This window comes from Neurospora hispaniola, assembly GCF_033458365.1.
Source record: "Neurospora hispaniola strain FGSC 10403 chromosome Unknown B0T23scaffold_7, whole genome shotgun sequence".
NCBI classification, from domain to species: Eukaryota; Fungi; Ascomycota; class Sordariomycetes; order Sordariales; family Sordariaceae; genus Neurospora; species Neurospora hispaniola.
In genome coordinates, this window is record NW_026944412.1 from 1776286 (window position 1) to 1789780 (window position 13495).

Here is a 13495-nt window from a genome sequence, read left to right on the forward strand (position 1 = left end):
GAATCAACGGCTTGGCTTCTTGGCGCCGGCTCTTCCCCCGACTTCCAGGTAGTCTTGGCGGACTCGGCACCGCAACGAAGCGCCCGATTGCTTCACAACTCCCGTCCTCATTTTCTGTCTTTCCCTTGCAGGTCGAAGGTCTCAGTTCTGCCCGACCCCTGATTCATTGCATTTGGTCCGTGCGCATCCAGTGAAACACACAAGAGCTCGGCAGTTTGACAGGACCCAACCAAACCCATCCAACGAACCAACCATGACATGAAGCACACTGCACGTGTTGGTTGGTTGCAGGGTCGCGGACAGCTTTACATACATATGTAATGAGACCCGACTTCATGTCTTCAGTTCGTACAGTATCTCTCGCCTATTCTTTGCTACTTGAATGATTTGACTTTGTTGTTGTTGTCTGTACTGGGTCGACCTAGTTAATGTTCAAGGCGTCGACTGATGGCGACTGTGACGTGACACAGCAGGGTCATCCAACTCGATTCCGTTCACGACGGGAAACCATGAGCCTACATAAAGGAACCATCAAGAACAACACGACAGTATATCGCACTGATATATCATGAAACGCATCAACAAAGACCCCTACGCATAACTAGACTTACAACCTGGAGATACAACAACTTCGGCATTGACCAAATCCGCCTGTCTGGCCATCAAGGTACCCGCAAGGGTATCCTACATATCCCCATTTACATCGTCACCTTCCGGTAAAACTCACGGTTAAGGAGAACGAGTCCGCGCAGAGTAGTATCTGCGAACGCACGTGAAGGAGTGCCGCGTAAGAGGTGGAATAAGAAGCGAAGAACCGCAGGGAAATTGCTTCGCAGTTGCGCCGAACGCAACATGGACCCGGCCACCAAAGGAACAACCAGAGCCTCCTCTGTATCCAGATCCCTCTTCGGGATGGGAGGAGGCTCGCAGCATAAATACTCACCACTCGGTCACGATGGCGATGATTCAGAGAGTCAGACTCAGTTGCTTCCCGGCGAGTCAACAGCTGAAGACTTGGACGAGGAAAGCCAACTTCAACAACAGAATAAAAAGAGAGGCTTGCTGTATCGGTTGGTATGGGGAGATCCTAACAAGATCTTTGTCAAACTCATCATGTTCCTCTTGATGATTCCTCTGTTTAGCTACCTGGCTGCTGCTTCCCTGTGAGCTCCGTTCTGCTTCCTACCTACTCTATGTTAACGTTAAAGCGACTAATAAACTCATCAGACGAGTACTATCCCCAAATCCAGCATCATGCGACAGCCCAGAGCTTGGTTACCAATGTAACTCAAAGACAACCCACACATGGGGTCAATACTCGCCCTTCTTCTCCGTCCCGTCGGAAATATCCCCCTCCGTTCCCGAGGGTTGCCGCCTCACCTTCGCCCAAGTTCTTTCTCGCCACGGCGCTCGCTTCCCAACTCCCGGCAAAGCCGCCGCCATCTCCGCCGTTCTCACCAAGATCAAAACCTCCGCCACCTGGTACGCCCCCGACTTCGAGTTCATCAAAGACTACAACTATGTCCTCGGCGTCGACCACCTCACTGCCTTTGGCGAGCAAGAGATGGTCAACTCGGGCATTAAATTCTACCAACGCTACGCTTCCCTCATCCGGGACTATACTGACCCAGAATCCCTTCCTTTTGTTCGCGCCTCGGGGCAGGAGCGCGTCATTGTCTCAGCTGAGAACTTCACCACTGGGTTCTACTCTGCCCTCGTCGCCGACAAGAACCCACCCTCTTCCTCCCTCCCGCTTCCCCGCCAAGAAATGGTCATCATCTCCGAATCGCCCACGGCCAACAACACCATGCACCACGGTCTCTGCCGCGCCTTCGAGGACTCCACCACCGGCGATGCGGCCCAGGCGACCTTTATAGCTGCCAACTTCCCGCCCATCACCGCGCGGTTGAATGCGCAGGGTTTCAAAGGCCTCACTCTTTCCGACACGGACGTGCTCTCGCTCATGGATCTCTGCCCCTTTGACACCGTCGCTTATCCGCCCTCCTCCTCTCTCACCACCTCGTCCTCTACCTCGGGGGGAAGCAAGCTCTCCCCTTTTTGCTCCCTTTTTACCGCTCAAGACTTTACCGTGTACGACTACCTCCAGTCCCTCGGCAAGTTCTACGGCTACGGCCCGGGTAATTCTCTGGCTGCCACTCAGGGGGTGGGGTACGTAAACGAGCTTTTGGCTCGCCTTACGGTTTCCCCGGTGGTGGATAACACGACCACCAATTCCACGCTGGATGGGAACGAGGACACGTTTCCGCTGAGTAGGAACAGGACGATGTTTGCGGATTTCAGTCATGATAATGATATGATGGGGATCTTGACTGCTCTGAGAATCTTTGAGGGGGTGGATGCGGAGAAGATGATGGATAATACGACCATACCAAGAGAGTACGGGGAGACTGGCGATGATCCGGTAAATTTGAAAGAGAGGGAGGGGTTGTTCAAGGTTGGTTGGGTGGTGCCGTTTGCGGCGAGGGTGTATTTTGAGAAGATGGTTTGTGATGGGGATGGGAATGGGGAAATGGTTCAGAGCGAGGAGGAGCAGGACAAGGAGTTGGTGAGGATCTTGGTTAATGATAGGGTGGTTAAACTGAATGGATGTGAGGCCGATGAGTTGGGGAGGTGTAGGTTGGATAAATTTGTAGAGAGTATGGAGTTTGCTAGGAGGGGTGGAGATTGGGATAAGTGTTTTGCTTAGGGTAGCTTGGGTAGGTGAGGGATTTGGTGTGGGCAATAAGCAGATGTTGGCCTTTTTGCTCTTCGTTTTTGTGATTTGCGAGCGATAGAAGGAATGAATTTATGTAAGCAAGTGAAGATCGTGTGCGCCTCTATACTAAAGTTCCCTCGATAATCAACCCCTGGGAAACTGTAAAAAGGGCAGAACCACTAGGTACCCATCTGTCTAACCGTCGCAGAAAACCGTCAAGCAACCATGAACCTCAAATCATGCTCCTAATCATCGTCCACACTATCCATCATAAGCATCTGGTAATGGATTCTGGCGGCAAGTGTCATGAACGCGACCGCGAGGCATTCCGCTTTCACCTCAGGCGTCAGAAAGTCATCTCCGTCTTTACCATCATCCCAATCCTTGTTTTCCCCCTGTTTCTCATCCTCCTTCACCCCCTTCCTATCCTTCTTGACACTTGCCGCCACTGGCTTGGTGATAGGAGAAAGCTCGCGAAGTTGCTGGTCCCGAGTCTAGATAGTGTTGCGAATTAGCCTTGCTCCCCATTGTAACGTGCAACAAGTTGGATAAGGATCTATACTGACCTTAGCAGTGTCAACAGCCTTGCTGACTATCGTAGTAACCTGCACGCTCTGAGTCAACTGTTTTTCCATTTTCCTTAGATCCTTCTTGTTGTTCACCTTTTTAACCACCTTGGACTTCTCGCTGCCGACGAGTATTTCCTTCGGCTTCTCCTTCTTAGCCTCGGCGGCCAATTGCCAAGCCTTTTGGTCCGGGACGGCCTTGTTGAGTACATGTATGTACGTCGTCTCCCAAGCACCTAGAATTCTCAGGTTCTTCTCTTTTTCTTTCTCCATGTGCTTCTCCCAGGCAGCTAGAATTCCCAGCTTGTTCTCTGTGGCGGCGACAAAATTACTGATTTGATTCTTAGATGCTTGCTGCTTTTGTCTCTCCATCCTCGCTAGCGGCGGCTCGTGGTACGCACCGGATTGTTCAGACCAGTCGGGCTCCTCGAGGTAGATATAGTCTGTGTCCAGTGAGATGACCCAGTGTGCGGTGTCGAGCTGGCTGCGATCCCGCTGGATGTTCTCATTCAACTGTTGGAAAGTTAGTGATTGTTATGGGGATAATTGCAAAGTATTGAACAGCTCCAGAGATAAGGTGTACTGACATACGGCATGTTGTCGTCCTGGAGGGCACGTGAGTAAAAACAGTTATTGGCCAATTTGAATCTGGGGACGGAAAGAGTAAGATGAAGAAAGACAAGTCAGGAAGGAGGAAAATCAGGGGCACTTGTTGGTTTATATCTACGAGGACAGATTTTTGTTTCCTGATTTCTGACGTGCTGCAATGGGGCGGTGAAACTTGGTAACAGCTATGTATGATCTGTGCTACACCCGGATGCAATGCATTGTTTAACTTGTTCCTTTTGGATATCTCACATGATCTTTCTGGAATTTCTCGAGAGGTGCCATGTTCCGAACAAAAGTCTGATCCCTCTGATAAACCGGATAAAGCTGATGAGACTGGATGAGGTCTTCACGTCTTGCCTTGTGAATTTGTCAAGCTAATTGTATCTTGTAGAGCAGATGCTGCTGTTTAATTGAGGGAGAGCTTCCTTGACTGCCCCCTTCTTCAACGATTGAAGCAAGCCTTCCGCCTTTTGTCAGATCCAATGACAAGATATAAGACACTGCCTGACGAGGTGTCCACTTGCTGGAAGGCATACAAAGCAACCTTCTCATCAACCTTGTCCTCCCAATGTTCTCTATGAAACAGGTTCAGGGTCTGAGAAAGCGACTTGATCTTAGGGCCCCTATACTCCTCTTCAGTAAAGTCCCATCGGCTTCGTTACTCTTGGAGCGTTGTGAGGTTGGTATAGTGGCATGGCTTGCTTACCCGAGCGTGTGGCCTATGGTACGACTAATGTGAGATATATCAGCACAAGATCAGTACAACAAACTACCTGCAGGTACTTTGACGGTATCATCCCATGGTCAGTTTGTGAAGAACTTGGTGTTGAATGATTAGAGACTTTAAGAGCTGCTTGTTTTTCAGCTACCTTAGGGCAATGGTTGTACTTTCTTCGTAGCAAAGCACGGCTCGAATTTGCTCGGTCGTCTCGCACTTGTGAAGTCCATTTACTTTTTCCTGTTTTTCTCTTCCTTTTCTTTTTTTCTCTTTTTTTCCCCACCGGGTATGCCGTACGATGAAGGTGCGAACCGGTTCGACGGATGATGCGGAAGGAAGAACCCTCATGGCTCTCCACTCCACGATTCGACTTTGGCCCGCCTGACCGGTTGGTAGTATTTCACTTGACTGGATAAGATTCCTCAAGTCTGCTATATCCAAAGGGCTTAAAGATATCGATTGACAAAAAGTAGAAAGAAAAAACTCGTCCAACGATGTTGTCAGTGGTACCTAGTGTACACATATGAAAATACGACAGGAAAAAAGAGAAGCAACAAGGTTGCAAGTTGGCATGCCAAGCACAGCTTGTACCTGCAGGGTTTAGGGTGGCAGGAACCCGCTAAAGCCTGTCACTATCGATCATTACTGCCCGTTTGGGCTTAGATAGCTGGCTGATCTGGATGTTTGCGATCACTGATCCTTGTCGTCTTGGCCAACCTAGTAAGTCCCGCTCAACCACCGGCTGTGGGCAGGGAGACCCTGCTGACGCAGTGCGTTTCCTCTTCAATTCGGTGGTCGCGGAGCTATCAACTTCACCACTCACCCTCCACTCCTCCACCATTTGCTATTCTCCTACCGGTCCGGATTCCGTATCACCCGCAGAGTACATACACACGATTAAAGTCTCATTTTGTCTTCTTCGTATCACATACAAACATACGAGCAACAGCAGTGCCTTAGATTCAGGCACCTGTAGTTCACACCCCGGGACCCAGCCGCCTACGAACCCCACGAAAGGGCTGTCTTCTTCCCGGTCTTGCGCCAGCCTCTCTTTTACGACGGTTTTACCCACACTCACACACCACCTAACCCGTCAAAACGAGCGACCGCAAAAACTATCTCCAACGTTTTTCAACTACGACAGATGCGAGCGGAGAACCACTTACGACCAACGACTCTATTGACCTCCTCCTGATCTCGATTCGCCCGTTCCGCCCGCTTCCTGCTCCCATCCAACTACAAACAAACGGAGAAGAAAAGAGGAACTGAGCCATCAAACCCAACTCGACCTTCACCATGGGGCCGGCTAGCGTAATTATCCTCTGCATCTTCCTCGCAGTGGTGGCTGCCGCCATCTTCTATGTCCTCATCTCGCGCGCCCAAGCAACACGTCTCGGGGTATGTTATCCGTCGGGTTTCAACATCGCCTGTTCTTTCGAACCTGCGATGGCGAATCCCAATCTTTTCTATGAACGACTCATCATTGACAACATAACTAACATCATGTTTCCAGCTTCCACCACCACCCCTCACCTCGTACATCCCTTTCTGGCCCGAGCCCTCAAACTCTCTTCCCTATGCCAACAACACCTCTTCTTCTTCCGGCGGTATTAAGGGCTGGTTCGGAAAGTTCAAGAAAAACAACAATCGCACTGCAGCTGGTGCCTACGAGCCTTCCGGTGCTAACGCCAACGCCGCCCGGAGCCGCGGCTTCGGACCCCTCGATCCGGATGAGGCGTGGGATGCGCGCGTTGGACAAGAGGCAGATGGCTATGGACCCGCATACTATGAGGAGACGGAAATGCAGCCCTCTCGGCACAACAATCTTGGCGATGATACGAGCTACGGAGGAAGCAGCTACCAGATGAACCTGGCGACCAACCCCGGCAACAGTCAGCCTGGCACTGGCACTGGCACTAGCAACCCGTTCGCAGATCCCGAGGAAGAGAGAGGTAGAAGGAGAAGCCGTTCTCCTGGCCCGGCTGCGACCAAGGGCTTGAGTGCGTCCGCCCCCCAAAACCCATTCGACGATGCTGCCGCGGATCACACCAACGTTAGCATGAGAGGCGTCAGCCCCCGTCCGATCGAGGGCACGGGAGCCTCAAAGCCGAGTGGTCACAACAATGGCGAGCCTGAGACCCCAGTGGAGAGGAGGTCTATCTTCAGAGAGGATGTATGAAGAGATGACCGCATGAATGATTAACACTGTGGGCAGCACAACGAAAGGGATAAGAAAAACAATTCTCGGCTTTTTGATCACCACGAAACGCACGAGGTATGGTCTACTGGGGGTGTTATAGGCGCGGCTACATGATTCTCGCATGGATGTGTCTTTACGAGGAAGAGGTGTCCGTCTAACTATTAACGGATATCACTATGTTTTTACGTAAAGATGCGGCATGGGCAGCATTTGGATTTGGGTGGTTCGTCATATCTGGGAAAGGCGGCTAGTTGGGAGTTGGGGCACGGCTCTTTTTCTATCAGTGTTCGATTACTGCCGCAAGAGTTACTTGAAAATGAGAAAGGCCATACGAGAAGCAACCCACCAATCGTCAGTATCATTCAATGGAATGGGTTGAGAATGTCCAAGCACGTCAAACATGGAAACCTGTGGCTGGTAAGGGAGGATCTTCATGACGACCGACCCAGCTCTCACACAGACCGAACGGCACACCTAACTTTCCAGCACGCCCACTCTTCAAGAATCAAGAGGGAATACATATGATGCATCCTGTATTCGATTGGGACGCCATAAAACTTTCCATTTCGGTCTTCCCTCGTGCGTTATTAGTCTTGCGGCCGTCCAATGTCTCACTCGGGACACCGGATGGTGGGATGAAACCGGAAAGAGAACATGTTTAAGACCCCACTTCCGCCGCATCCCGCCCCACCCTCGCCGAGCTGGCCGAGCCCCTGACGGGACGGACCATCACACCATGACATGGAAGCTTAGCTGCTTCTCCACCTCCCCGCGCATGCCATCTTGGAGCTTATGTACCCCCGAGTTCTGGGAGCTTATAACCAACAAGGTTCTCCTTCTAATATACCAATTCCATTGATGTTTGGTCAACTATATGAAAAGCTGTTCGTCTATATATAAGCTCCTTTATACGACGCCGTTGTCATTGAGTATTGTCCTTCACTGCAACACTATATTTCGAATATCTAATAACACCGGCAACCACCATCACCATGCCCGACATCAACCTTCAAGAGATCCATGACACTCTCGTGGAGGTCGCCTTCGAGGCCGGCCGCATGATCCTCGCCGCCAACCCCAACAACATTGACAAGGGTTCGAAGATGAACTGTGTGTGCCTTTCCTTATCCTCCGACTTCTTCCCCAGCAGTTACCTACTCATCCTCGGCAAGCAACCTCAACTACCTTGACTAACAACCCTTTTCCCTTACCCAACAGCCGCCGACATTGTCACCGAAACCGACCAAGCCGTAGAGCGTATGGTCTCCACCACCCTCCGCTCCAAATACCCCTCCTTCTCATTCGTCGGCGAAGAGACCTACGTCGCCGGTGAAACCAAAGTCACTTCCGCCCCGACCTTCATCGTCGACCCCATTGACGGCACCACCAACTTCGTCCACGGCTACCCGCACGGCTTCTGCATCTCGCTCGGCTTCGCCCTCGACCGCCGCCCCGCGGTGGGCGTTGTCTACAACCCCGCTCTCGACACGCTTTGGACGGCCATCAAGGGACAGGGCGCCTACTGTCAGCGCAACGCCTCTCTCGAACCTGCAAAGGGACAGGGGCCAAAGCAAAAGTTGCCGCTGAATGGGGGGCAGCCGCTAGGAGATCTTTCTACCGCCCTGGTGGCGGTCGAGTGGGGTAGTCAGCGCGAGGGAAAGAACTTTGACATTAAGACCAGGGTGTTTAGACAGTTGACGGCTGCCAAGGAGAATGGCGGGTGTATGGTGCACAGCTTACGCAGCTTGGGCAGCGCGGCCTTGAACATTTGCGCGGTGGCGGCCGGTCAGGTCGATATGTACTGGGAGGGCGGGTGTTATGCGTGGGATGTGACGGCGGGGTGGTGTATTCTCGAGGAGGCGGGTGGAATTATGGTTAGTGCAAACCCGGGGGATTGGAACCCGGAGTTGGATTCAAGGTTGTATTTGGCCGTCAGGGGAGCGGAGAGCGGACAGAAGGAGATGGTGGAGGAGTTTTGGGGGGTTGTTGGTGATGATAGGATGGAATATAAGCACTAATGGTTGGTGAATATGAAGCGATTTTGGGTACGGCCTTAGGTTATCAGGCATTGGATCAAGTAATGAGCAGGCATATTGGGTTTGGAAAGATGTCGACTAGATGAGTTAAGGCTATCGTTAGAAGGGCTGGATTGGGGTGCGATATCTGGGAAAGGGTCGTTCGCCCGTCAGCAATGTGAGTGACAGCTGCATCACGGTCCTATGGCCGGTCAAGAAGAAATCTGAAGGTGATTTTGTTCCTTGACGTTTGAAGATGTGGCAAGGTACGTTGCAGAAAGGTTGATAAAGAGAAAAAAAAATTATTCGCATTTGATCCGACCCAGGCTCGATCTGGGGACCTTCAGTGTGTTAGACTGACGTGATAACCAACTACACCATCGGACCGCTGTTGTGAATGAAAATATTTTACGCGTCCATGACTCATGAAGCTGAACCCAATGCCATATCCTGGAGCATTGCTTTTCCTTTCAATGCGGGAAGGTATCGGCACCAACTGGTAGCTGAGCTGGTTGGTTTACCTAGTGGGCATCTGCGCCCTATCTGTAACCTCTGTAATCTGGACCACGCTGGTCGCTCACTGGGAAGAAAAACAAACATTTTGAATCCGGTCTATAAGAGCGCAGTTTCGCGTTCATAACATGGAAGTGAAGACGACGAACATCACACCATGCAGTGTACCTTGACACAAGTACAGCGAGATGCCATTGTTTGGATGAAAAAGGGGCTCAGGGGCAGAGAGAAAGTGGAGACCCATGTACCTCGAAGCTACGGCAAGGCACAACAGCCATGTGCGCACATCGGGCCATCCCCCGGTCATACTGCGAGGCATCATCCACCGACAACAAGAGACGGAGCTTGGACGTTGCAATTGCCCTGGGATCCGCCTGACAACTTCCCACTGTAATCACACCGCGCTACGGGGCTGTACACTGGCAACAACCGACCGGACCTGACTTCCTCGAGATAACCTCAAACCCAATCGAACATCATTCCCATTATCTAACATTGACCCGAGTATCGATCTCCACTTATTTCCGTGACCGTCTCGCTTAATCGAATCGTCAATTGCTCTCATCATCTCGAAGTCGGTCAATCAGCGCTCCCGTCGACGACCGCATTACCACCTGACAGGAACCGGAAGCCGTTGCCCCCGGACTTAGGTTGCCGCTGCGATTCACGGCCCTTCAGCTCTAGAGGTAGCTGCTAGCCAACTCGTTAACCCACTTATACGCATATAATTACTACGAAGCCAACCGCGACGATGCCGCCAAAAATCGAAGCGCAGGAAATCGAGACGTACTGGAACATCTTCTCGGCGCGAACAAATGGCGGCAAGTTCCTGACGGGCGAGCAGGCGGCGCCGGTGCTGAAGAACAGTGGCCTGCGCGATGACCAGCTGGAGCGCGTTTGGGATCTGGCCGATGTGGACAATGACGGAAACCTTGATTTCGAGGAATTTTGTGTTGCGATGAGGGTCATCTTTGACCTTTTGAACGGGGTTCGTCTACCTTCTTCCGTCCTGAAGCTGCGAGCGAGCGAGCAAGCAAGCATGGGAGCAGTAATAGCAGCAGTATCAGAGAACTAACAGGGCGAGACGGCAACAGGAATACGCTGATGTCCCGACAACTCTCCCAGACTGGCTTGTCCCCGAATCCAAAGCCCACCTTGTGCAAGCGAACCGCGCGCTAACCGGCAAGGCGCCAAAATTCGAGCAAGTCGAAGATGAAGACGATACCCCCGGCTTGAAGGATGGGTTTGACTGGTACATGAGCCCGGCGGATAAGTCCAAGTACGAGCAGATCTATCAAGAGAACCGAGATATGCGCGGCGAGGTTTCCTGTATGTTTACATCCCTTCCCTTCCCTTCCCTTCCCTTCCGGTCCTCAACCCCATACTAATCTACCTACCTACCCGCAGTCGCCGCCCTCCAAGACCTCTACGACTCCCTCTCCGTTCCCGACACCGACATCCGCTCGGCCTGGAACCTGGTCAACCCGTCTGCCTCTTCGACCATCAACAAAGATGCCTGCCTCGCCTTCCTGCACATCCTCAACTACCGGCACGAAGGGTTCCGCATCCCGCGCACCGTTCCCGCCTCTCTGCGGGCCTCGTTCGAGCGGAACAAGATCACATACAACGTCAACGACCCGTCGCAGTCGCGCTGGGCCCAAAAGGCCGACGACGAGACCTCTACCGGCCGCAAGGCCAAGTTCGGCGATCAGTACCTGACGCGCCTAGGCCGTTCCTCGTTCAAGACGGCCGGCACCGACTTCTCGTCCGAGCAGACGGACGATCAGTGGGAGGAAGTCAGGCTGAAGAAGCAGCTGGCGGAGCTGGACGAGAAGATGGCCAAGGTTGAGGAGGCGGCGAACCGTCGTAGGGGCGGGAAAAGGGATACAAAGCCGGCGCTGGTCAAGAGGGAGCTGGAACAGCTATTGGACTATAAGCGCAAGGAGTTGAGGGACTTGGAGGAGGGTAAGGGGAAGGCGGCGGCTGGTGGGAGCCTGAAGAGCGTGGCGGATGATTTGGCGACGGTTAAGGAGCAGGTGGAAGGGCTGGAGGCGCATTTGAGGAGCAGGCAGGAGGTGTTGGAGCAGTTGAAGAGGGAGATTGAGGAGGAGAAGGTTGGGAGGTAAGCTGTTGAGGGTTGGCACAGGGAGATGGGTTGAAGAGATAGAGAGAGCGGGCTGTGATATTTTGTTGGGTTCCTCGAGGCGAAGACCATGGGCAGTTTGCCGGGACAGGAATGATTGGGTTTATCGGTTACGTTTCATCTTTCTAAGACAGCATAATCTCTTAATGATATTCAGCAGAGTAACAACAAGCTGAGTGCCTGATGGCGCATATCTTGACAGTGGAAAACCCCCATGTGCTATGGTATATTACAATGGAAGATATCATGCTGACTGTGCTTTTCAGTGTAATTTAAGCATCGCAATCCACGCGCCTTTGCGCTCAGGACTTGTCTAAGCAAAAACATCGTGGCTCTGCTTGTTGCCGCTAGAAGCTGTCGGGAAATGTGAAAGGAGTAGAATAGTTTGACCGTATAGATGTCTTTTCGATTTTATCAGCATCAAGAGGCATCGGAAATCCTAGTTTATGTCATTCCCAGTCTTATTTCTCTGGTACCTTAATACATATCCTGCCCAATATGCAGGCACAAGCAATATGTTGCTTCGGAGTTCCTGTGGTTGGAACATCTCAAAAGGTACGAATGAACTACACTTTTCACATGGGCCACCTAGATCACGTAATTCCTGGTTTGAGCAGCTAAGTCCACGATAAATAAGCGTAAAGTGAGGCTGTCAGGTTGAAAATGAGTTGAAGAGGGTGCGTCGATGCTATCATAGGATCGATGAGTACGTTAGTGGGGCAATGACGCTCATGGTCACATGGAAAAGCTTCCAGGGGAAAAAGACCCCTCTCCACCGTTCGCTGTTGGACATTCCACAGCGAGTGTTTACCTAAACTCCGCACTTTGGAGCCTGGAAGGTACCTACCCCGCCAATCCGGTTCCAGAGTTGCAATTCATCCCATCCTTGGATCCTCAACAAGTCGTGCTGTAGGTAGTGTAGTAGTCTAGGTACAAGGTGAAGGTACTTCGCATACTTAAAAGAACTGCCCTGCCTCAACCCTCAACCTCTTGGATTCTCGTCTCCTTTGCCTCCACATCTCCATCTTCTTCAAGTTCCATATAGACCCATCGTACGTACGCGACGCGCAACTTGTATCTGTAACTGCGTTCGAGTCTTTAGCTAACCCATAGATACCTCTACCACAGCAAACCAACCCACCCACCCCCAACAATCAAAATGTCTGCCGCTTTCGAGAAGGCCGTTGCCGATTCCAAGAAGCTTACTTCCAAGCCTTCCAACGAGGATCTCCTCGAGATCTATGGTGCGTCGCGTCACGTCCCACCCCACTCCCATGTGTATCCTCTTTGCGCTCGCGGCGAACCACGAAGCAGCCGAGGGCTATATCACCTACTAGTCTCGCGCGCGCAATCGAACAGAGCTGGAGCTCCAACAAGACCTCTTGACCACGGCCAAGAGAGCAGTTAGCTAACATTCTCTTCCAACCGTTCACAGCTCTCTACAAGGTCGCCACCGGCGCCGACTTCTCCAAGGCTGACAAGCCCGGCATGTTCGACCTGAAGGTTCGTTCCGTTCCGTCTTCCCGCTATTTATACCCCATTTCATCCCACCTCTATTCATCAGCCGCGCGCGCGTGCTCTGGTAGCTGTTGGTCAAGTCACGAAACCTCCATTCATCCATACCCCCCCTAGCTGTCCCCTTCCTCCGCCCAGACACAGTAGCTAACATATTACCTCTTTCTTCCACCGACAACAGGGCAAGGCCAAGTACAACGCCTGGCAGAAGGTTGTCGACGATGGCCTCTCGGCCGAGGAGGCCCAGACCAAGTACGTCGCCAAGGTCGAGGAGATGAAGACCCAGTACGGCTACGACGAGAACAAGGCCCCCGAGGCTGTTGGCTCCAACTAAGGAGTTTAGATACCCCGTTGAGCTTATAATATAATGCCCTTTACAAAGACCGAAGAGTGTCCAAGGCCATGTTTCCACGCGGTCTGTCTGTATGTGGAGTCTAGTCGGTGATGGAAAGTGGTGAAGGCTCTTGTGGTATGATGGAAGCCGTAGTTGCACAATCACA

The 13495-nt window shown here is 52.0% G+C and overlaps 6 protein-coding genes and 1 non-coding gene across 7 annotated transcripts; 5 read left to right on the plus strand and 2 right to left on the minus strand.

The window, feature by feature from the left end:
* Window positions 1-1113: 1113 nt before the first annotated feature.
* On the plus strand, window positions 1114-2707 carry B0T23DRAFT_322995 (phytase; the record flags this gene model as incomplete). The annotated part of the gene is made up of 2 exons (XM_062835328.1): window positions 1114-1163; window positions 1228-2707. 2 exons carry the CDS (start codon window positions 1114-1116, stop codon window positions 2705-2707), a joined length of 1530 nt encoding a protein of 509 aa, XP_062689982.1.
* Window positions 2708-3321: 614 nt separating this feature from the next.
* Window positions 3322-3935, minus strand: B0T23DRAFT_455975 (uncharacterized protein; the record flags this gene model as incomplete). The annotated part of the gene is made up of 3 exons (XM_062841257.1): window positions 3870-3935; window positions 3684-3795; window positions 3322-3613 (listed from the first exon to the last, which is right to left on the minus strand). A coding segment is annotated over exon 3 (234 nt), but the record flags the coding sequence as incomplete, so codon positions are not given.
* Window positions 3936-5737: 1802 nt separating this feature from the next.
* On the plus strand, window positions 5738-6895 carry B0T23DRAFT_216433 (uncharacterized protein). The gene is made up of 2 exons (XM_062833646.1): window positions 5738-6007; window positions 6123-6895. The coding sequence occupies exons 1-2, from the start codon at window positions 5906-5908 to the stop codon at window positions 6786-6788; spliced, it is 768 nt and encodes a 255-aa protein (XP_062689984.1). The 5' UTR covers window positions 5738-5905; the 3' UTR covers window positions 6789-6895.
* A 690-nt stretch (window positions 6896-7585) lies between these two features.
* B0T23DRAFT_386818 (uncharacterized protein) lies at window positions 7586-9185 on the plus strand. Its single transcript, XM_062837651.1, has 2 exons — window positions 7586-7919; window positions 8028-9185. The coding sequence occupies exons 1-2, from the start codon at window positions 7802-7804 to the stop codon at window positions 8825-8827; spliced, it is 918 nt and encodes a 305-aa protein (XP_062689985.1). The 5' UTR covers window positions 7586-7801; the 3' UTR covers window positions 8828-9185.
* B0T23DRAFT_t317 lies at window positions 9138-9211 on the minus strand. Its single transcript has one exon. It is a non-coding gene; the product is annotated as a tRNA-Val (tRNA).
* Window positions 9212-9997: 786 nt separating this feature from the next.
* Window positions 9998-11523, plus strand: B0T23DRAFT_216438 (actin cytoskeleton-regulatory complex protein end-3). Its single transcript, XM_062833647.1, has 3 exons — window positions 9998-10325; window positions 10432-10666; window positions 10745-11523. Exons 1-3 carry the CDS (start codon window positions 10089-10091, stop codon window positions 11461-11463), a joined length of 1191 nt encoding a protein of 396 aa, XP_062689986.1. The 5' UTR covers window positions 9998-10088; the 3' UTR covers window positions 11464-11523.
* Window positions 11524-12478: 955 nt separating this feature from the next.
* Window positions 12479-13410, plus strand: B0T23DRAFT_216534 (acyl-CoA-binding protein). The gene is made up of 4 exons (XM_062833648.1): window positions 12479-12532; window positions 12609-12724; window positions 12916-12983; window positions 13177-13410. The coding sequence occupies exons 2-4, from the start codon at window positions 12640-12642 to the stop codon at window positions 13327-13329; spliced, it is 306 nt and encodes a 101-aa protein (XP_062689987.1). The 5' UTR covers window positions 12479-12532; window positions 12609-12639; the 3' UTR covers window positions 13330-13410.
* The last annotated feature ends 85 nt before the right edge of the window (window positions 13411-13495 follow it).

Excerpts from the sequence above, each read along its gene's own strand:
- B0T23DRAFT_216534 (XM_062833648.1), top strand. The coding sequence starts at position 12,640 with ATGTCTGCCGCTTTCGAGAAGGCCGTTGCCGATTCCAAGAAGCTTACT. Across the intron at positions 12,725-12,915 it reads GGATCTCCTCGAGATCTATG|CTCTCTACAAGGTCGCCACC; the intron begins GTGCGTCGCGTC and ends AACCGTTCACAG. Across the intron at positions 12,984-13,176 it reads CCGGCATGTTCGACCTGAAG|GGCAAGGCCAAGTACAACGC; the intron begins GTTCGTTCCGTT and ends CACCGACAACAG.
- B0T23DRAFT_216438 (XM_062833647.1), top strand. The coding sequence starts at position 10,089 with ATGCCGCCAAAAATCGAAGCGCAGGAAATCGAGACGTACTGGAACATC. Across the intron at positions 10,326-10,431 it reads TCTTTGACCTTTTGAACGGG|GAATACGCTGATGTCCCGAC; the intron begins GTTCGTCTACCT and ends AGACGGCAACAG. Across the intron at positions 10,667-10,744 it reads TATGCGCGGCGAGGTTTCCT|TCGCCGCCCTCCAAGACCTC; the intron begins GTATGTTTACAT and ends ACCTACCCGCAG.
- B0T23DRAFT_216433 (XM_062833646.1), top strand. The coding sequence starts at position 5,906 with ATGGGGCCGGCTAGCGTAATTATCCTCTGCATCTTCCTCGCAGTGGTG. Across the intron at positions 6,008-6,122 it reads CCCAAGCAACACGTCTCGGG|CTTCCACCACCACCCCTCAC; the intron begins GTATGTTATCCG and ends TCATGTTTCCAG.
- B0T23DRAFT_386818 (XM_062837651.1), top strand. The coding sequence starts at position 7,802 with ATGCCCGACATCAACCTTCAAGAGATCCATGACACTCTCGTGGAGGTC. Across the intron at positions 7,920-8,027 it reads CAAGGGTTCGAAGATGAACT|CCGCCGACATTGTCACCGAA; the intron begins GTGTGTGCCTTT and ends CTTACCCAACAG.